A 22,749-nucleotide genomic window follows, 5' to 3' on the forward strand; every position below is an offset into this window, starting at 1 on the left:
ATACAATGGTCTGTATCCCTCTATCCCCTTCATAATTAACAAGGACCTCAGACCAAAAATATGGGCCTAAATGGTTCTCTTACTAGTCTTTCAGATGGCTCATCACTCCAAATCTGGTGACTCAAAAGGGTGACCCCAGTCTCACGCGTGAGATGCACTGTCCTGGGGGCCTTGCACACAGAGGGCTTTCATCTGCATGAAAAGCATTCAACAGTGTGTGTGTGTGGGTGTGTGGGTGCGCGCATGTGCTTACCTTGCACAGAGGGCTGTGTGCATGTGTGGGCGTCGCACACACAGGGCCTTCGTCTGCATGAAAAGCATTCAACAGTGTGTGTGTGTGTGTGTGGGTGGGTGGGTGCGCGCGTGTGCGCATGTGCTTACCTTGCACAGAGGGCTGTGTGCATGTGTGGGCGTCGCACACACAGGGCCTTCGTCTGCATGAAAAGCATTCAGCAGTGTGTGTGTGTGTGCATGCGTGCGTGTCCATGCACGTGCGCCACTGAGGACTGCTCTCACCTGCCACTTGATTGCTCGGTGTCACTGCTGCAGACACCGACTGCTCTCTCCAGGCAGCACCAATGTTTCTGAAAACTGTTTTCCCCTCAAGCCCCATGCTGGTCACGGGGCTCTACAATGAGCTGCCTCGTTCTCAGGTGACCAGTCCTCTTGGTTAATCCGGAGTGGGAGGTGGACAACAGAATTCAGCTCCACTCAGAGTCCTTCCTTAGGGCTCAGGGCCACTTCTGATGTGAGAGGTATAGAAGCTTCCAGCAATCATTTGAAGAAAACTGGTGGGTGTGGAGGAGAGTGAAGTCAGCACACAGAGCAGGGAAAGGCGGGGCAGACCGTGCTGGTGGTGCCCGAGTCCCTGGCACTTGCTCCTGATACCACAGGCACCTGACCAGCCTTTCAGGAGGGGCTTGGCTGTTAACTTGTCCATAGGTTCCATGAGCCAGTAAACCTTTCTTTACACCTAAATGATTTCGAATTGGCTTTTAGTCCCTCACAGCTGACACCCGACATTAAGTCACTTGAACAGTGAGTTTGTTTCCTCATTTGTAAAAACTACTTCAAAGATTTTTGGCAAAGACTAATGAGATACGTAACTCTGTTAAACCACAGTGAGCTAAGTATGTCTGTAAGGAGTGACTGTGACAGGTGACTGACGGTGAAGATAAATGCAAATGATACCCAAGTGGTTTGGACAGAGCATAATCACCGCTGCTGCTTAGAAAAACAAGCTGACTGGGAGGCAGTTTCTCCACAGTGTACTCACTGCTCGCGCGTCCAGTTACCTTCCCTCACAGCAACTCCCCTGCTCCTACCTCTGGAAATCGCTCCACTTCCATCTACTTAGTTTCCATGGGAAATAACCTGTTCTTTCAAGACTCCGTCCTACCCTGGCCGATGGGCTGCAGGGTAGGACCAGATCCAAGCTGAGTTAATGAACCCCTTTCCTGGGAACTTTTTTTTAAAATTGTGGTAAAATATACATAACATAAAATTTACAATCTTTACCATTTTTAAATGTACAGTTCAGTAGTGTTAAGCATTTCATAGTGTTGTGCAGCCAATCTCCAAAGCTTTTTTCCATCTTGCAGAATTGAAATTATACCCATTAAGCAACTCCCGATTTCCTCCTTGCCCCAGGCCCCGGCAACTTCCTTTTGTCTCTGTGAATTTGACTACTTCAGATACCTCATGTAAGTGGAGTTGTACAATTTTTTTTTTGGACTGGTTTATTTCATTTACCATAATATCCTTAAGGTTCATCTAGGCTGCAGCATGTGTCAGAATTCCCTTCCTTAAGGCTGAATAACATTCCATTGTATGTATATACCACATTTTGGTTATCTGTTCATCTATCGGTGAACAGTGGGGATTCTTTTAACCTTTTGGCTACTGTGAATAATGCTATGAGCGTGAGCATACAAAAACCTCAAGACCCTCCTTTTAGTTCTTTTGGGTATATACCCAGAAATGAAATTACTGGATCAGATGGCAATTCTCTTTTTAAATTTTTAGGAACACGGAATTGTTATCTATAGCAGCTGTACCATTTGACATTCCCACAAACAGTGCACAAGGGGTTTAATCTCTCTACATCCTCCTCAACACTTAAAACGATTTCCTTTTTTTAACAAAATCCATCCTGATGAGTGTAGATGTTTCAGCACTTTTGAACTTAGAACCAGAGAAAGCATCAGCAGAGTCTCTCAGATGTAAAAGCTGCAAGATGGAAAGTTTAGCTGTGACGGCAGTCCTGTCTCCCACCACAGAGAAAGCCTATTTGCAGTGACTGAAGCAAGGGGAACTCCACAGCACCAGAGTAGTGGCACTGGTGGTACCTGGCGCCTTGATGCTTCTCTGTGCTTGAATTTGATGAAACACCTCAGTAAAACTCACTTTCTTGCTAAGGGTAATTTGAGTCTGGCCTGTTTCATTTGTAACTATTAAGTCTTACCTAACACAAACATCTTAGTAGAAGGGTTACTTCTTCAGCAATCTTTTTTTTTTTTTTTTTGCTTTTTCTTGTCTTGATTCCTTCTTATATATCAGTTCAGTTGAATTCAGTCATGTCTGACTCTGCGATCCCATGGACTGCAGCACGCCAGGCTTCCCTGTCCATCACCAACTCCTGGAGCTTGCTCAAACTTATGTCCATGGAGTCAGTGATGCCATCCAACCATCTCATTCTCTGTCGTTCCCTTCTCCAGCCTTCAATCTTTCTCAATCTTCAATCTCTCAGGGTTTTTTCCAAGGAGTCAGTTCTTCACATCACTTGGACAAAGTATTGAAACTTCAGCTTCAGCATTAGTACTTCAGTGAATACTCAGGACTGATTTCCTTTAGGATGGACTGGTTGGATCTCCTTGCTGTCCAAGGGACTCTCAAGAGTCTCCTCCAATACCACAGTTCAAAAGCATCAATTCTTTGGCGCTTAGCTTTCTTTACAGTCCAACTCTCACATCCATACATGACTACTAGAAAAACCATAGCTTTAGACGGATCTTTGTTGGCAAAGTAATATCTCTGCTTTTGAATATGCTATCTAGGTTGGTCATAGCTTTTCTTCCAAGGAGCAAGCATCTTTTAATTTCATGGCTGCAGTCACCATCTGCAGTGATTTTGGAGCCCAAGAAAATAAAGTCTCTCACTGTTTCCATTGTTTCTCCATCTATTTGCCATGAAATGATGACACTGGATGCCATGATCTTCATATTTTGTATCTTGAGCTTTAAGCCAACTTTTTCACTCTCCTCTTTCACTTCCATCAAGAGGCTCTTTAGTTCCTCTTCACTTTCTGCCATAAGGGTTGTGTCATCTGCCTATCTGAAGTTGTTGATATTTCTCCAGGCAATCTTGATTCCAGCTTGTGCTTCATCCAGCCCAGCATTTTGCATGATATACTCTGCACATAAGCTTAAAAAGCAGGGTGACAATATACAGGCTTGACGTACTCCTTTCCCAATTTAGAACTAGTCCATTGTTCCATGTCCAGTACTAACTGTTGCTTCTTGTCATGCAGAGATTCCTCAGGAGGCAGGTCAGGTGGTCTGGTATTCCCATCTCCTTAAAGAATCTTCCACAGTTTGTTGTGATCCACACAAAGGATTTAGTGTAGTCAATGAAGCAGATGTTTTTCTGGAACTCTCTCACTTTTTTATGATTCAACGAATGTTGGCAATTTGATCTCCGGTTCTTCTGCCTTTTCTAAATCCAGCTTGAACATCTGGAAGTTCTGGGTTCATGTACTGTTGAAGCCTCACAAGGAGAATTTTGAGCATTACTTTGCTAGCGTGTAAGATGAATGCAATTGTGTGGTAGTTTGAACATTCTTTGGCATTGCCTTTCTTTGGGATTGGAATAAAAACTGACCTCTTCCAGTCCTGTGACCACTGCTGTTTTTTCCAAATTTACTGGCCTATTAAGTGCAGCACTTTCACAGCATCATCTTTTAGGATTTGAAATAGCTCAACTGGAATTCCATCACCTAAATCACCTTCCTTCTTTATACAGATGGGATATAAATAATTTGTACATTTATAAAGCCCCAAAGGAATGTCTTTGAAGAAGTACAACAAAATGGCTAGAGCATAAGTTTTAAGTCAGCCCAAACTGATTTCATATCCTAGCTCAAGAAATATTTACTGAGTGCCTTTCAAGCAGCAGGCCCCTTGTAGGTGCCAGGGATGAAGCAGTTAACAGTGGACAAAAATCCCCGTCCTCACAGAACTTTCTCTCTAGTCCTCAGCAAGTATCTGCATGTCTACTCTGCTGGCCATCATGAAGCTCTCTGTACACGTATGCCTGGATATAAAACGGGGATAATTCATTACCCTGTTCATTTGTGTAAAGAAATCAGTACGAGGTATGCACTTACGTGGGTGCTTCGTCGCTTCAGTGGCGTCCAACTCTGAGACCCTGTGGACCATAGCCTGTGGGTCTCCTCCATCTGTGGGATCCTCCAGGCAAGAATACTGGAGTAGGCTGTCATGCCTTCCTCCAGGGTATCTTCCTGACCCAAGGATCAAACCTGCGTCTCCTGTGTCTTCTGTATTGCAAGCAGATTCTTTACCTGCTGAGCCACCTGGGAAGCCCCAAAGTATACATGTACTCAACACAAACAACCTGGCACGTGGCGAAGCACTTAATGAAGAGTAGCCCTGGTGGTCCAGTGATTAAGAATCTGCCTTGCAATGGAGGGTACTCAGGTTTGATCCCTGGTCTAGGAACTAAGCTACCAAGGGGCAACTAAGCCCATGAGCTGTCAGTTATTGAGTCTGTGCACCCCAGAGCCCACGCTCAGCAACAAGACAAGTCACCGCAATGAGCCGCTCTTGCACCGAAACTAAAGAGCAGCCCCTTTGCGCAGCAACGAAGACCCAGTGCAATTAAATAAAAAAACAGAGCAGCCATGTTCACATCCAGGTATGCCACTGTGTCTTGTCTAGCCCAACCTTGTATCTACTGGGGACCAACTGACCCACTGTGTGTCTCACATTCTCCTCAAGACAGGACTCACGCCGTCGCAGGACTCGCTCTCCAACGAGAGCAACAGACAGTTACAGGCGACATGTGCGGCGGCAGAATAACGCGGGGGGTAAGAGTGCACGGTGGATAAGAACTCAAGGCTTTGGAGCCACCCACCTGGTTCCACACCCCAGTTTGGCCTCCAGAAAATTACTCTTCTGCTTGGTTTCCTCAACTGAAAAACAGAGCTAATAACAACGATGATACCACCTCATAGGGCTGTTGAAGGACTTAATGAGTTATTATGTGCAAATTACTTAGAACATGCCTGGTGTGTAGTACCATCTAAAAGTACATGCTAATGTTATGTATAAACTGCTACGGGAACATGAAGAAAGGAAAAACTAAGCCTCCCTTGAGGAGCCAAGGAAGCTTTGTCTAAGGAGAGGGCATCACATCTGGGCCTGGAAGTATGTGCAGACGTTTACAAAGTGAAGAGCACGGGAAACGGCATTTCAGGTAAATGAGACTGCTCATGCAAACAAGCTGACCCATGAAGAAATCATATGCATTAAAAACAACAACAACAATAACGACTAACAGCTGAAGCCTAGCTGGGTGACAGATAAAGCCTGAGGCACCATTCCTGGCCATTAGTACAACGGAACATCAAGCCAGTCAGTTTTAAATATAATCTGGCATTGATAACTTCTGGAAACTGACAACATACCATAAATCACCACTTAAGTAGCACTATTTTTTCCCCAACGAAGCAAATAAATCCAATTTATGCCTACCACTTACTGGGCATTGCAGCACCAAACACTATGCTTCCTTCAAAAGGGCCTCATTTCATCCTTACAATGTCCCATGCAATGGAGGTAATTTTATAAACAAGGCAACTCGGGCTACTTGAACAAAACTTTCCCTGGGTCACACCAACACCATATTAGACAGGCGGGCCTTCAGCTGCAGGTACAAATAGCAGTTTCTTTTTTTTCACATCAGAAAGTCTGGAGGGAGACGGTTACAGCCCTTAATTCAGGTATCCTGCAGTGGCTATCAAAATGCCTTCTGACTTCCTTCTCCACCACCTTTAGGGCATTAGCCATTGGCCCTAAGGCTCACTCAGTCTCGTGTTAACTGTAACACTTTAATACTCATTTTAAAATCTCAGCAGCCAAGAATTTCTCAAGCTTTACTTTTTGAAATGTTTCAGAGGTCAGCTCCTATCACTCGCTGATTTCACAGATGGGGAAATAAGAGATGTGCCCCTAGCAAGCTATCAGAGCTAATTAGATAAACCAGCGCTCTTTCCACAAGACTAATTTAGTGCAGACTGCAAGTTGCCCACCAAAATCTGTTCTCCCATTCTTTTTTGGCACATGGCTTGACTCATTTCTCAGCCTTCTTTGCAGGTAGATATGGCCACATGACTAAGTTCTTGCCAAGGCAAAGTGGGCAAAATTATGTGTGCCGTTGCAGGGTCCCAGCCTTCCTCTACGCTTTGTCCCCTTCCCACTGACTGGAACCAGAGATGACCCAACTTTAACCAGGCAGTGCTGACGATGCTCCCCAGACGATGGACAGGCAACATGATACAGATGGAATCAGTGTCCCTGAATGACCGCTTGCAGCGGAGCTGCCCCACTGACCTGGACCGCTCACTTCGGAAATGTTAACTCCCCTCAGAGTTGTTACGTGAGAAGGAAACAAACTTCTTTGTTCTTTAAGCCACTGTATTGTTGAGTCTCTTTGTCACAGCAGCTTAGCCTTTTACCCTAACTAATACAACCATGCAGAGGCCTTTGTATGTATTCAAAACAGCTTTACAAATGACCTGTTAGCCAGCTTTTCAGAAAACAGCCCTAACCACCCAAGTAGGTGATAATCAAATAATGAAATTCCTTTCTGTGGCTACTATCCCAAGATTTCATCCCACTTAAAGGCTATTTAACAATTAAAAAACAGATTAGTTATGTAGAAACCCACTAACTTCGAGGCTTTCACACAATTAATTCAACAAATACTGAACTTTCTAGATGCTGGGGATATACAGACAGGTTGTTGAATTTGTAAAAGCCTTCTTCCTAGTTTTTTCTTTTTTAAATGTCGTGCTAAGTGTTTTAAGCAGAAAAATCTTTGTAGAATGTGGAACTGAGGCTAAGACTATAAATAATTACTGAGAATTGTCAATACAAAGGTTCAAACCACAAACGTAGGCTATAGATGAAATGTTCTCTTGCTAAACTCAAAATATTTTCAAGACTAAAAATCCACCTCTTTCCACAGTCAAAATATTTCCTGTCTACTTAAAACAGCATTGTCTGAACTACAAGAAGTGTCTAAAGTCTCATCAAGATTTCTACTTTATCTGTCAATTCTCTCTCGAAACTGAGAGGCTGATTCAGGTTGATGTATGGCAAAGGCCACCACAATATTGTGAATTATCCTCCCAAAATTAAAAAGAATAAACTGAGAGGAAAGGTTTTTACTAACAGAGGTAGATGGCCCTAAATGGCTTGCTGAGAGTTGGAGTTGCCAAAGCCATTTAGACAGCACTGCCATGGGCTAGACTCTAGGTACCTGCACTGAAAGGCTCTGCTGGTCTAGGGATTAACCGGGGCACTTCTCATCCTCTCTCTAGGCTCTCAACTGAGATCTGGTACGAGGCTGGGCAGTGAGTGAGAGGAGACCTGAGCTTTGTGCTAGCTCTTGTCACAACTTGCTGTGTAACTGTGAGACATCCATGTTTGGGGCCTCAGTTCCCCTACCTGTACAAGAAGGTGCTAAAGACCCTCTCACCTCTACATTTACAACAATCACTAGGCAGAACTGCTTCCTTCCCTGCTGCTGCTGCTGCTGAGTCGCTTCAGTCGTCTCCGACTGTGCGACCACAGAGACGGCAGCCCACCAGGCTCCCCCGTCCCTGGGACTCTCCAGGCAAGAACACTGGAGTGGGTTGCCATTTCCTTCTCCAATTCCTTCCCTACACACAAGAGCAAAGTCATTCACGGGGCAGCAGGCCGAAAGGGGCAGTCGACCTCAAGGCAGTGCCTCAGACCAGGACACCAAGTAGACTCCTAGTGAGGAGAGATTGGCTAGTGAGGATTCTGCCTTCCCCAAGGCCCTCTGCTGCGGGTACAGGAAATTTTATCTTGCTGAATTGACAGTTTCTAAGAACCCGGCAAAGAATCTGCCTGCTAACCCAAGAGACGCAGGTTCAATCCCTGGGTTGGGAAGATCCCTTGGAGAAGGAAATGGCAACCCACTCCAGTATTCTTGCCTGGAGAATGCCATGGATAGAGGAGTCTAGTGGGCTACAGACGATGGGGTCACATAGAGTCGGAGACAACTGAAACAACTTAACAAGAACAGGGATAGTGGGCACAACCACAGTGCTTTAGACTGAAGTGTTTCACAAATACTGGGTGCTTGGATTTTTCTCTTTCAAGAAATCCCTGATTGCCAGCTGCCACAGAGATAGGGATGGTTAGTTCAATGAGAAATTGTAGTTCCAGGTATTTCAGATGAATGGATTAAAGGCTTTTTAAGGAAGGATTATTAAAACTAGTTTTTCCTGCTTCTCCATTTAAATTTTTTTAAGGTTTAAAACATACTTAGCAACTAGAGTGAAGAGCATTTCAGAGACTAAGGTTCCTCTTTAAATTCTGCCAGCTTAACACAGGGCTCAGCAGCTTGAACCCTGAATTCTGTGGCCTTGCTTCAATTCCAGCTTTGCCATGTACTGGCTTAGGTACCTTTGCTGAGCCCATCTCCCCACTGGGGAACATATAAAAAAACAGTCTCTCTCTCCCAGGGTTGTATGAGAAGCTAATGTATATACACTGCGTGGTGCTGCTTGGCTCACAGTAAGGATTCATCTCCACTTCCAGAGGGAAGATGCCACCTCCCACCTCATCAGCTCCTGAAGTAGTTAATACACTGATTGGGAAAACTACACCACATCTAATATAGGGAATAAGATGATGTGGATTCAATGACAACTTCTCCTTTGAACAAAAAATACATTTATTCTTGAGATTTAAATCAGGTAACGTGGGTAAGGATCAATAAAACTCAAGGGATCCAGGACCCCCCACAGACTAGGGGTGAGGGGTGGGGGAAGGCAGTGAAGTTGTGAAATCCGGCTTTCAGGTCACGTGCTACTGTGTGCAGCCTTTGCTCCAGACGTGTGCTGTGCCACACCATGCACCTCAATACACACCTACGCATGCATGCGTGCACACACACAGACACACACACCAAGGAGGGGCAGGGCTGTGGATTACCTGTACTCACAGCTAGGGCCCTTTCTTTACAGCCCTTATCACAGCTGTAATTCTGTAACTATTTGACCAATGTGGGCTTTTTTAATCACTGAACTTCCAGAGTCTAGCACAGCACCTGGCTCAGAGTAAGTTCTAAAATATGTGCTGGTTGAATGAAAAAGCTGGCCACACCCTGAGAATTCCTCAGAGGCTAGTTTTGGCCTAACCCTGGCATCTCAATGAAGTTCAGCAAACATGAGTGAACCCTGCTTAAGGCCTGGTGTCAACTGGGTGACCTTCAGGAGGGTAGTAAAGAAAAGAAACAGGAGACCTGCCTGAGGAGGCAGGAAAAACCCACGCACACTAGGTATTGCCAACAAGTAAGAAAGCAAAGTAGTGTGCACTACTTGTTATCTGTTGGGTAAGGGGAAGAAACAAGAATACACATTTGCATTTGTTCTTATTTACTTAAAAAAACTCATGAGATATACATAAAAAAGTGAGTGATTATCTATAAGAGGAGAAGAGGATGGCAGTAGAAGCCAGATTTCTCAATGAATATCTCTTTTTGTCTATATTAAAAACATCTAAAAAATAAAACTTTTGCATAGCTCATAATACATTCACCAAGAACGGTTTTTAAGGTCTGGTAGAAATGCTCCTTCTTCCATGATCCCTCTTCTTTCTTCCCTCCAAGGGAAATTCTACACAGCCTTTATGGTTTTTGATATTCTCTTACCTAAATTTGTTTGCGTATAGGTAACAATATTTCAAGCTCTATGAAAGCAAGAATCACATTTCATTTTGTCTCTGTATCCCTCTAGCCTACTCAGGGCCTCTCATATATTGTGTATGTGTGCGTGCTAAGTCACTCCGTCATGTCTGACTCTTTGCCACCCCATGGACTGTAGCCTGACAGGCTCCTCTGTCCATGCGGATTCTCCAGCATGAATACTGGCGTGGGTTGCCATGCCCTCCTCCATGGGATCTTCCCAACCCAGGGATCGATTCCAGGTCTCCCGAATTGCAAGTGGATTCTAGATTCTAAACAAATAAAATACTGCTTAAGTGGGTAGTTACTGCTTAATAGGTACAGAGTTTGTTTGGGATGATGAAAAAGTTCTGGTTGCACAACATAAATGCTGCTGAACTGTGAACTTAAAAATGCTTAGTTTTATGTTACATTCATATATGGCTGGTGGGTCAGATCACTCCAGTAAGAGAGCTTTAACTGGAAATAACAAATCGCCAATTAAAAAAGAGTCCTCCTGGGACTTCCCTGGCCGTCCAGTGGTTAAGACTCAACACTTTCACTGCAGCGGGCATGGGACAGATCCCTGTTTGGGGAACTAGGATCCCGCATGCCAAACAAACAAACAAACAAAAAGACCCTTTCCAGATGTTTTCCAGGAATACAATTAAGTGATCAACGAACATCTGCTAAATAAATAGACATATTAAGAATGCTGACTTTGAGAAAAAGTTCTCATGTTGAAAACAAAGCACATGATATAAGTTAGATATCACATATACACCTGTTTAAGCACTAGAGAGGCTCCTGAAAACTTTTCCTTTATTTAACTTTTAATAAAAATAGATTCCTAATTCAATAGGAATATACTAGTGCTTATCACACAGGAGGAGCTCAACAAGTGTCAAAGTCTTCAGATTTTAAGTCCCAACCACCTCAGTCTTGATTCTCTGCTTCTTCACGGAATTCCTGAAACTGGTTTGGTTCACTTGGTTATCTCACTGGGGCTGATCCCTTTCCTGCCATTCACTCCCATCCAGAACTCCGGAACTGTGGCTCACAATAACTCAGTCAGCTATAAAAGTGTCTGGAAATTAGGTATTTACAGCCAGAGTCAAGGACATAAAACATTTTTTAAAGGGATACAGTGAATTCCAGTAGTTATCACCAAGAAGATCAAATGTTAAAAAGTGCAATCTGTGCCTCTTTTAAAAATAGAACCTCTAAAGATTTAAAGAAAAAAAAAAAAAACAAAAACCTCCTTTCCCGAACTCATCATTACCAGACCAGACACATCAGCCACACAAGGAGCTAACAAGACCTACTGTTTCCAGGGCAGAGAACATGAGACTTTAAAGCCACAGCACTGAATGAAAGAACTGGACTCTTGCCACCTTCGCAAAGGTCACTGGACAAGTCCCTTAAATGCTGGCTTTCAGCTCTTTATCATTCTGCCCAAGAGATTCCTTTTCTTTAAGCTCTTTGTCATGGTCTGGGGAAACACTCTGACTTTCTACGGTGGTGATGGCATCTGAGTCCAGCCTTCTTCTTTTCTTCAATTGGTGCAAGTGGGACTTGGATTTCATATGTGCTAAGACAAAACAAACAAACAAATTAGGATTTTCTACAATTAATTAAGTCTGGTAGCATACAAAATTAACCATACAATTCTCGTCTCTAACAGTAACAGAATCAACACATGTATTGGTATAGCTGTTTGGCATTTTTAAAAGAAGAATAAGTCATATGCCCAGCTAGCTAGCAAACTAGAGTGAGCCATAAACCACAAACCACATCTATCTGCTGGGTGCTTTCTATCACTAACCTGCACAACAATCTTGCGGGACAGTATTATTCAGCTCATTTTATACAGGAGACCAAAGTTCATGGAGGTCTTATATCTTGTCCAAGGTCACACAGCAGGTAAGCTCTTTGGCTTAGCTATAGCTCAAAAAGAGATTCAATTTTCCAGAATAGGGCTCTAGACTCGATTTTCCCATATGAGGCTGCCTGTTACGAATACATTTCAACCCATGTGGCTCAAAAGTTAGAAATCCAAATTCTTGTCTGTATTGTACCCTGAGCTGTCTTCTCACTTCTTACCAGCTCGCTCAGGCTGCCCCTCCTGGGGTGACAACCCTCTGCCTGCGTCAGACAAGCCATTTGAATGGCTAACCCAGACACTCATTCTCCAGCACACAATGCACAGAGATCACAGCGAGTATTCTTCCAATGGTCCCTTTCAAGGGGTCACAGAAGCAGTAAAAAGCTACTCTCGGCTGATATCAATATCTGACCTCTCACCCCAAAGGCAGTTCTCAGCTTGTACCTCAAAGAAGTTCCTTTTTACTAGCCTGCTCTTTTTCACGGAAATCTTATTTGGAAATACCTAAAAGGACAGAAAACGAGATTAAACTCTCTTTCACACTTCCTCAAAACATCATTTTTAGGGATTCAGAAGCAAAGTAGGAAAGGAAGAGGTTAGAAGTCAAGGAAAATTTACTTGAGGGAAAAAGTCAGCTTTTGTCTCCAGCTAGAGCCTAAGGCAAAAAATGATCTCTGGACTGACTCCCCACGGCAGCAGGAGATGGGAGCAAGGACTTGACAGATGGCACTATAGAAGGCTCACACAAGCTCCACTCACAAAGGCTCACAAATGTTGCTTCTCTATGGCAATCCCTGAAGGACATTCGACAAATCGAACCACTAAGTTTCCTTTAGAAAAAACAACCAGGCACTCTCTTTCTCTTCCCCTTTCATCATTATGAACCAACGATAATCGAGGCTTCTTGTGCTGCCTGGGCAATCACAGCCATCCCCAGACTCTGACAATGCAGTTCATTTTGCCAGCGTTAACAGTTAACAGAACTCACAGTTCTACTGGTTAGTATGGGGAGAAAAATCTACTTCTGTGAGAATCCCAACCATGCAAAGCAGTCCTCTGAACAGGAGGATTCCAGTCACTGGGTAAAATACAAGTCCTACTTGTGAGTAAAAGGAGTGAGCTTTAAACAAGTTTCTGAATACCACGTAAATCCAAGGCTTGGCAGCCAAGGCGCTTTTGGCCTTTGCTGGGTGACTGTAGAAATCCGAAAGAGAACCGCAATGCAGCTGACTCTGTGGCAAAGACAGACCTAGATTCTGAAACAAGGAACTAGAACCTTGGGGCAGGCCAATCCTGGGTTGTTTGGAAGCACCTTATGAAGAAGAGCACCCTTTCACCACTGTCTTTCTGAGTATCTGACAGTCTTGCTTCCACACAGTTCCCCTTAACACTTTTCATCACAGTTTATGTGACCAACAGCTTTTCAACACATTACCTTAAAAATTACTGGAGATACCACTTTTGAAGAATGTACTCAGGAGGAGTAACTGTACTTCCTGTCCCCCTCCCCCTAGCTGTTTCTACCCCTTTGGTCTCTTGGGTGAGTTGCCTGGCTTCCCTTCAAATCCTACTTCACCCTCACTGAGGTCTAAACATGAGAGGCCATGAAACTCCTCTAAGGGAGGATTACAAAAGTCATAGGAGCTCTAGAAAGTTAACCGCCAACCTCTCAGTATAAAATATCTACTCTAGGCAAAGCTACAGGGCATACGATCTTCCTTTGAAATTCAGAATACAGAGACAACTCTCCCATTTGAGAAGGCCTCCATGAAATCTGAACACAGGCTATTAGAGGAATCTGGCCATCTTTTTTACAAACAAGCAGACTCCAGCATTCAAGCTACCAAAGCCCTTAAATTTCATGAAGTCAGTGTGACCGGCCCTTGCAGATTTTTCTGTGTTCGACCCCACACTCTTACCTGCCCATTCACGGTCCCCAATGATGATTCGATCACAGAGCTCACACATGTGATAACTTCTCTTGTTCTCAGTTTCACTGCTTGGCATCTTTACTGGAGTGGCTGCAGGTTTGTGGCCCTGAAAGAACAAGACAGGGATGGGGAAGAAGCATTTGTTCAAAGAGATCTGGATATCATTCTCTGATATTAAGAGGAGTGAGATTTTCCCAAGATTCCTTTTTTTCATCCCAGAGAGCAGGTGGGCTGTGAACAGATTTTAACAACAACCTTTCTGAATGTGAAAGTAGAAACACAGCCTCCAGGGATCTAAAAGCAGCCAGCCCTTCTGCTCTATTCCATGGAAAAGAATGCTTCATTCCCCAGCATAGCAACAAAGGTGTCAGCTACACAAAGCTCTCTGAAAATCAGACAATAGATGGGACCATGATTAATAATTACCTGGATGAAACTTCTAACAATTTCAAGCGCAGGTTCAAGAACAGACTCCTCCCACTTCGAGACATCAGATACTTCTAAGCCATATACTGGGGGGACACTGGTACCAGGTCCTAATGATGACAAAGAAAAGTCGTGAGAGGTCAGCTTCCAAGACCCAATCTACTCTGCCCCCAGGACTCCAAAATCCTCAAGGGAAAGATATGGGGCCAAAGGAATAAACATTCTGACCATGCCACTTCTTTTAATCACTAACACAAACCAAACAACTACACACAGTCCAAGAAAGACTGAGAAGGTTGATGGGTTTGGAGCCAACATGTCTAGCTGTATAATCTAGAGTCTCAGGTGTGGGATCTTCCAGATCACTCAGGAAAACAGCACACAGTAACACCCCAGTGGCCACTGTATGGGCTGCAATAGAAAAGGCAGCATGTTATACGGGGAAATTAGCAGCTTGAAGTGAACACCTGTTCTAAGGTCCATATCATCTGATGGTGATGTCACTCTGTGGCAAGAGAGTTCACAGCTTTCTTTAGAAACAGACACTAATCTCAGGTTTGTGTATTTCCCTTCAGCAGTCTGGCACTCACAAAACTCATTAATACCATACTGATAATCACGGGCTGGCAACAGCAGAGTATCAGCCAGGGAGCTGCTGAATCTGAAAATCAGAAAAAAGCCTTGGAACTGAAGTAGTTGCGCCCTGTTTCTAAGAAACAGATCCAGAGCAGTATTCAAGAAATACCCTATGGTGAATTACTTCTGAATGGAGGTAGGACCGGAGGTAGCCAAATGTACAGCTACAGGCATTTCATCCAACTGAGCCAACCATGTTTAGTGTCTGCTGCTGGCTTCCTCAGTCTGTGGACACACTAAATTGTCTTCCACATCTAGGTTAAGTCAGTTGCCTAAAGGCAAAGAGCATCACCCCATGGACAAAAACATCAAAGTCCTCGGAATGCCAACGGCTGGCAGGTGCTGGCCTTTTGACTGTGCCAACCACAAATAAGATTCTTCATAAACTGGACTGGGCTGCACCTGCCACCACACGGAAAGGTGAGACTGGGAGGGCGCAGGCAGCATCCCCAGCACACCTGGCTGTGGCTAAGCTCTGCACCTGTTTCCAGGCCACTCTATATTTTCCTTTCCCTTCTGAGTCCTTTGTTGGGCTTCTGTGCCCTGTCTCAGCACCTTTCAACAAGTTCTCGGCTCCCAGCTGCTATTTCTGGCTCAGGTCCAAGGCCAAGCTGGGGTGGGGAAGTCCCTCTGGCTTTCTGCCAGAACCATATCCCAGCAGACCAGCCCCTGGCCAATCACACGCAGTTCCTGATTTACAGGGCAGCTGTGCCTTTCACTCCAGCACCAACGCTGTGTGGGCACACACACGAATGAGGAACGAGCATACGATGCACTGTGCCATCAACCCAGAGTGACTCAGAGATGGGGGGTTATTGTGGCTTTACCAAAGGAAGAAGTTCCAAATCATTACCCCTCAAAACCCCATCTTTTGTTACAGACTAATTGTTAGGTCTGGTAAGAAAAGAGGCTGTGTTAGAAATCTGTAGTAGTGAACTTCAGTTTCGGCTGACAAAAAGACTTCTATCTAGAAGGAGGTGCAGAGAAAGCAAGGTTAAGTAGAACTGCATGGAGAATGCTGACAGAGAATGAGAACTGATACAACGATCCGTCAAACACCACAGACGAAGATGTTTCTGTTTAGAGGCACTGGGGAAGAGGGGAGGCCTCGGCTGTACTTACCTGTAACTAACTGAAAGCAGAAATTCAATGGCAAAGGTGAATAGGAGTTGATTCAAAAGCATGTTAAAAGTGCCCAAAAGATAAAAACAAGGTTTCATTCATGCTTAACCTCCCTTAAATTAATATTTTAGCTCGTGACCACACCATTGCTGACCCAAGGCCCAATACTCATTCTATCCAGCTAAAGGTATAGCTGAAGGAAACAAGTACAGTGGGTGTACAGCTGAGTGTGGACTTTGGAGTCAGGCCTGCAGCCAGTACTCTACTGCTTATTAGCAAGGGGATTTTGAGCATGTTATTTAACTTCTCTAAGCCTCTCTTTACTTATCCTCAGAAAGAAAAGGAAAATGCCCACCTTGAAGTCCCAGTAATAAATATATTGCACCCAATTTAGTGCTAAGGATATAGTACAGGGTCCAGTGAATGAGAATTTCCTTCCCTTTTCCTTAAAAGCACCATTCAACTGAAGAGGTGCAGCAGCTTGAAACACCACGTATCTGAACACAAAAGTAATGCTAGGAGAATTGGTAAAGGCTTTGTCTTTTTATACTACTTATCTGGCCCCAAAACCATTTTAATCAGGAAAGTGTTCCTACAGACATCTAATTGTTCTTCAGCTATAAAATTTGAAGCTAAGATCAACCTCAAACACCAACTCTACTAAGAAAATATTGCTACCTTGCTCTTACTAGCTTACAGACGGTACTCAGGTGTTCAAGGCATAAGGTAGATTCTTCCTCAGGAAGAAGTGTTTTCTGAGGTATCAAAAGAAAATACCCCTGGATAATCACTTATGCAACACCCCCCAGGTCAGATCCAGAAACTAAAGTTTACTTTCTGGGTGAGCTGAGAATGCTGACGTTCCACTGAAAGCAGACCCAGAGTGTAAGGAAAACAAGGAGACTTACTGCTCAAAAAACGGTTTTTAACCCATCGGTTTTGCTTCCGAGCATATCTCTTAGTCACTTGTTTCAGAGCCTCAATGCCTGAAAGACAAAGCAGGTATAAGAACCTCTAAGCACTTCTCACTCTGCCGCAAGGAAGGTCCAGCCAGCCTGGCATTGGAGAAAACTAGCTGCATCAGCACACTGGTGGATCCTTGCTCCGTGAAAATCTCCATTCTGAGCTGAAGGCCATTTGGGACTCTTTCAGCCTCAGTTCTTTCTCAGACCATACCAGCTGGACACTCTATCACCCAAGGATGTCCAAGGCTAGGTTAGATGGAGAATTCACACCTTTCTTTAGGAGCTGGTTTCTAATCTCTGGTGCGCATTTTCCTTCAGTGATCAGGTACTCGTGAAATTCCTTGAAGCCAATTGATTGGAAGATACCATGTTGATAGTCCTGGCTGGGAACAAGAGAGCATCAGCAGATAAGCCATTGCATCTGAGCGCTAGAGGGCCCGGGAAATGAGCTGAACCATTTCATCTCACAGATGGAGAAACTGAGATCCTGAGCAGTCAGCACCTCTCTGAAATCCTTCCTCTAACCCCCCAATCAGCTCCCACGTTATTTCCATTGAAAATTAACTCCTGGGAATGTTGGTGAGATTAGAAAACTGCAACTGTAACAAGTACACCAACCCTGCTTCCCACAAGCGCAGCCAATGCCAAGGACAAAGGCTAATAAACAAGTAGGTCCAAAGCCAGTATTGTGTTTATGGTCTTTCGACCACAAGCAAGGAATGAAGAGTAGGTAAAAGTAACAGCCAAATTCTCACCTATTTTCTGCAACTTTCTTCTCATTATAGCGTTTGTGAAAATCTCTTAGTTCATCCAAGAGACCAGCAGCAAGCATGTTATCCACCCTCTTATCCAAGCGCTCATCTAGAACTTGAATCAAATTAACTCATCAACCAGCAAGCCTGCCGAAGGTGCGTACTATACATGATGAATGCATAAGCTGCCACAAAGAAGAGAATTTGTTCAAATGGAAGAAGAAGTTCAGAGTCCAAAGATTATCTAATAATTCATCATTATATTCAGTCACAAACTCTGCAATTCAATAAAAACAGCAAGAATGAGGCACATCATCTTATCATATAAGGAGAAAGCACTAGCCAGTTCAAAGAGTCAGACCTCCTTCCACAGGAGCCTTCTCTTTCTCCTTTGGATCTTCTCTGGATAGCAGCCCCTTTCCCATCCCATCTTATTTCATCCTTGGTATCATACACTAATGCCAGGAATACCTTTACCTGCTTTCCAGACTGGTACCCAGGGAAATGACACTGTGCCTTTGGTAATAATAATAAAATTAATAGTGAACACTTGCTTAGCACTTATTATGAGCCATTCATATGCCACTAAGAACATGTTTTTTTCAAAACAACATTTTATTGAGGTATAGCTGACTTACTCTAAACATTTATATACAGCAATGTATTACTAAAAGTTTTATCTCAGATGGACTCTGGGATACTAAAGGACTTTTACCTGTCTGTTCCGCATGAAGCCAGAGGATGCACGGGTTAGGGAACTTCAGAGGGCCTCCAAGGGGACCACCGCCTTCCTCCGCACGTTGACGATGAAGAAATTCACTATGAGAGATTCCCGTTTCCTCAAACACTTGCAGGCTCCTAAGTCATTTGAAAGAGTAGCGTAGGCACATCCATAAAAACCATTAGGAAATATTAATTCTCAAGTAAAACAGGAGAGAGGCTATTTATTATAGAATGCCTCATTGTCATTTTCACCGTTTAAGCCCCTGAACACATGAAGGTCTGGTGTTATATGGCAATCCTATAGCTATTCAGAAAAGAGTTATAAAGAAAACTTGAAATAAAACTACCCTTCTAAACATACATAAAATTCTCTGAAATCTTTAGGTTCAGAAACAACGGGTTTCTTCTACACAAACAGAATAGGACATATTCACTTTTAAGAAAGCAGTAAAAGCTTGCTGGGACACCTTGTTATAAGCCAACAAGTCTAGTCTCGCTGGAATGCCTTTCCCACAGTGTAAAAGTATGCTGTATAACCAGCTCATCGATTTTCTTTTTAAATATGTCTAAAATTAATGAAGAATGCTTCAGACGAATTCAGTACTCTACTACACACACAAAGATCACTGAAGAAAGAATTCACATACTTAAGCCACCATCCACTCTGTTAGTATCTACTATGTTATGCAGCACTAAGTAATTTAACTCTCAAATCTATACTCTACCACTCTGGGTGATTGCAACTTACCAGCTTGAAAGTGATCTATCCCTTCCTGATCTAATTCTACTTCCTGAAACCTTAACACAAGAGTAGAAACCCCTCATCTTTCCCCATCACCAGTCTCTCAAAACAGGACTTACGAGGGAAAAAAAGTAGTAATAGATATCCTACTTATCTGGAGGTTAGAATATACAGCCTCAAACAAAAAGAAAGATGAAAAAGGTCCTTGGATCTTCTTTTAGAGACTCTAGAACTCCTGCTCCAAACCTATTGTTCTTACTAAAATATATTCTCAACTCATTACTATTTTAGAAGTAGCAAAACAAAGAGAAATGATAAGAATTGATTAATAAAAGGAACAGATAATCATACCATAAAACAATACAAAAACTCGAATCCCTGAGTTTTCCAAAAAAATTTTGGAAGAATTCTATTAAAATGTTTACAATAAAATGTTTGGATACTTGAAAATACTTCATTTATCTAGAATATGCACTATTAACAGGGTGATACTTACCTCAAGGGGCAAAAAACACTTAGACATCATGATCATGAGCAGCCTTCCAAAGGGTAACCATAACCAAAATCTTCAAGGAGGGGAGGGAGGGAGTTACAACAAGAGAAAAAGTGTTCTAAAAAAGCTTCAAGGGCAGAATAGACAATGGAGAAGGCTTAAGAAACACTGATCCAGAACACTTATTTGAGTGGAATATTTCACAACCCCTATCAATACCAAATGTTGCTACAACATTTAAACTGTATAAACATCCATATAGTAGATCCTCATTAGAGCCTCTGCTCTGCCAGATATGGTGTCACCTCCAGCACTGCATAAAAATACACCTGAGAGGTGATCATACTATATATAATGTATAGAAAAATCAGATCACTATGATATGCACTAGGAATCAACACAGTGTTCCAGATCAATAAAACTTCAAAACAAGAGAAAAAGAAATCAGATGTGTGGTCACCAGAGGCTGGGGTGGGAGAAGGGGGAACTGAATGAAGTTAGCCAAAAGATACCAGCTTCCAGCTACAGATAAATAAGCAGACGGCACACAATGCACCACATGGTAAATAAAACTAACACTGCTGTAAGCTATAAATGAAAGTTGAGAGGCTGGCCTAAGAGTTCTCATAACAAGAAAATTATTCTTCTCTTTTATTTTCTATCTATATAAGTACACTAAACTTATCGTGGTAATAATGTAATGATGTATGTAAAAATAATCATTACACTGTACACTTTAAACTTATACAGTGCTGTATGTCAATTATATATCAAGAAAACTGGAAGGAAAAAAGTAGGTATAATAACTGATAAAATGAAGATGTGGTCAGAAGTGAACAGAATATGGAGCCAATGAAGATGCATATTTATGGAGGAAAAAATAAACCATCTAATACTAGGGAGGGAGGGAGAAAAACACACCCAACACATGAGGTTTCAATTTCAAAATAACCTGAGAAAACATGGTTAATGAACTAAGATCATCTCTCTCTTCCCTTCAAGAAAGCCTCCACGTGTTAAGGTGAGCTGATCAATAAGACAATTTATAAAACTTACCTCCAAAATAAATAAATAAATAAAGTTATGGAAAAAAATAAAATTAAAACCTGCCTCCCAATGGGCAGTGTGCTGGGGCAGAACTCAGCCACTGCTGCGTGCCAGAAAAAATTTATATGAAAACTGTTATACAAGCAAAGGAAGAAAACAAAGCAAGAGTACACAGGCCTTAGGGAACAACTACCTTGTATTACGAATTTTAAATGTAACAACAAAGTAGGGTGCAACTATTCGTTGAGGGAATTGGACTAAGGCAATAATTAGGGCCTCCTAAAAAAGCAAGAGAGTTCCAGAAAAACATCTATTTCTGCTTTATTGACTATGCCAAAGCCTTTGACTGTGTGGATCACAATCAACTGTGGAAAATTCTTCAAGAGATGGGAAACCAGACCACCTGACCTGCCTCTGGAGAAATCTGTATGCAGGTCAGGAAGCAACAGTTAGAACTGGACATGGAACAACAGACTGGTTCCAAATAGGAAAAGGAGTATGTCAAGGCTGTATATATTGTCACCCTGCTTATTTAACTTCTATTCAGAGTACATCATGAGAAACACCGGGCTGGAAGAAACACAAGCTGGAATCAAGATTGCCGGGAGAAATATCAATAACCTCAGATATGCAGATGGCACCACCCTTATGGCAGAAAGTGAAGAAGAACTAAAAAGCCTCTCGATGAAGGTGAAAGAGGAGAGTGAAAAAGTTGGCTTAAAGCTCAACATTCAGAGAACTAAGATCATGGCATCTGGTCCCATCACTTCATGGCAAATAGATGGGGAAGCAGTGGAAACAGTGTCAGACTTTATTTTTGTGGGCTCCAAAATCACTGCAGATGGTGACTGCAGCCATGAAATTAAAAGACGCTTACTCCTTGGAAGAAAAGTTATGACCAACCAAAATAGCATATTTAAAAGCAGAGACATTACTTTGCTGACTAAGGTCCGTCTAGTCCAGGCTATGGTTTTTCCTGTGGTCATGGATGGATGTGAGAGTTGGACTGTGAAGAAGGCTGAGCGCTGAAGAATTGATGCTTTTGAACTGTGGTGCTGGAGAAGACTTGAGAGTCCCTTGGACTGCAAGCAGATCCAACCAGTCCATTCTGAAGGAGATCAACCCTGGGAGTTCTTTCGAAGGAATGATGCTAAAGCTGAAACTCCAGTACTTTGGCCACCTCATGCGAAGAGCTGACTCATTGGAAAAGACTCTGATGCTGGGAGGGATTGGGGGCAGGAGGAGAAGGGGACGACAGAGGATGAGATGGCTGTATGGCATCACGGACTCGATGGACGCGAGTCTGAGTGAACTCCGGGAGTTGGGGATGGACAGGGAGGCCTGGCGTGCTGCGATTCATGGGGTCACAAAGAGTCGGACATGACTGAGCAACTGAACTGAACTGAACTGAACCTGCTGTGCTAGAACACATCAATCTCCTCTAAATGCTATTACCAAACCTGTCTTGCCACCCAGGCACCCTGAAGAATTGACTGCCCTCTATCTCTCAAAGGGCTTTGGGTCAGTGGCTCCAGCTTTCTTACCTGGCCACTTTGCGCTTGTCATGTGGGTGCAGCTTGGCAGCCATTTCCGGGTCAACCTGGCTTAGGCGTTTGTGGAGAACATGGCCATCCTCCTTTTCAAGCTCGCCTTTTCGGTCGATCACTTTTTCAGTGCCCATCTCCTGTGGCTATCAAATGAAGGTTTAGAGGTAAATTTAATTAAACAATTCAACAAACACTGATACACTGTATGTGCCAGGCACTTTGGTTAAGTGTTAGGAACACAACTGAGATCAATCAGAAGGTCTTGCCATATAGTGAGAGATCATAAACAGAAAATTCCAACACACCACGGTAGTGCTATGAGGCCACAGCAAATAAAGAGAAAGAGGATCTACTGTCTAGGGAAGTACTCAGGTACAACGCTTCCTTGTCAGAAGTATGAGCTACCCTGACTAATACATCTATATAAACACATCTAGGAGTCTAGCTTCTCAGTAAGTGTGATCCAACAATGGACCAGAATTTC

The 22,749-nt window shown here is 43.2% G+C and overlaps 1 protein-coding gene across 2 annotated transcripts in view; it reads right to left on the reverse strand.

Annotated features, from left to right (window-relative positions):
- Positions 1 to 8,982: 8,982 nt before the first annotated feature.
- The window catches only part of TRIT1 (tRNA isopentenyltransferase 1), a 44,213-nt gene continuing 30,446 nt past the window's right edge, over positions 8,983 to 22,749 (reverse strand). For both annotated transcript variants that reach the window (XM_069587001.1, XM_069587010.1), the window contains 8 exons: positions 22,263 to 22,408; positions 18,429 to 18,571; positions 17,717 to 17,828; positions 17,232 to 17,344; positions 16,905 to 16,982; positions 14,239 to 14,348; positions 13,801 to 13,918; positions 8,983 to 11,587 (listed from right to left, as the gene is read on the reverse strand). In XM_069587001.1, coding sequence (XP_069443102.1) covers positions 11,418 to 11,587; positions 13,801 to 13,918; positions 14,239 to 14,348; positions 16,905 to 16,982; positions 17,232 to 17,344; positions 17,717 to 17,828; positions 18,429 to 18,571; positions 22,263 to 22,408 — 990 coding nt within the window. In that variant the 3' untranslated portion in view covers positions 8,983 to 11,417. The remainder of the gene's footprint in view (positions 11,588 to 13,800; positions 13,919 to 14,238; positions 14,349 to 16,904; positions 16,983 to 17,231; positions 17,345 to 17,716; positions 17,829 to 18,428; positions 18,572 to 22,262; positions 22,409 to 22,749) is intronic.

This window comes from Ovis canadensis, chromosome 1 (assembly GCF_042477335.2).
Source record: "Ovis canadensis isolate MfBH-ARS-UI-01 breed Bighorn chromosome 1, ARS-UI_OviCan_v2, whole genome shotgun sequence".
Taxonomy (NCBI): domain Eukaryota; kingdom Metazoa; phylum Chordata; class Mammalia; order Artiodactyla; family Bovidae; genus Ovis; species Ovis canadensis.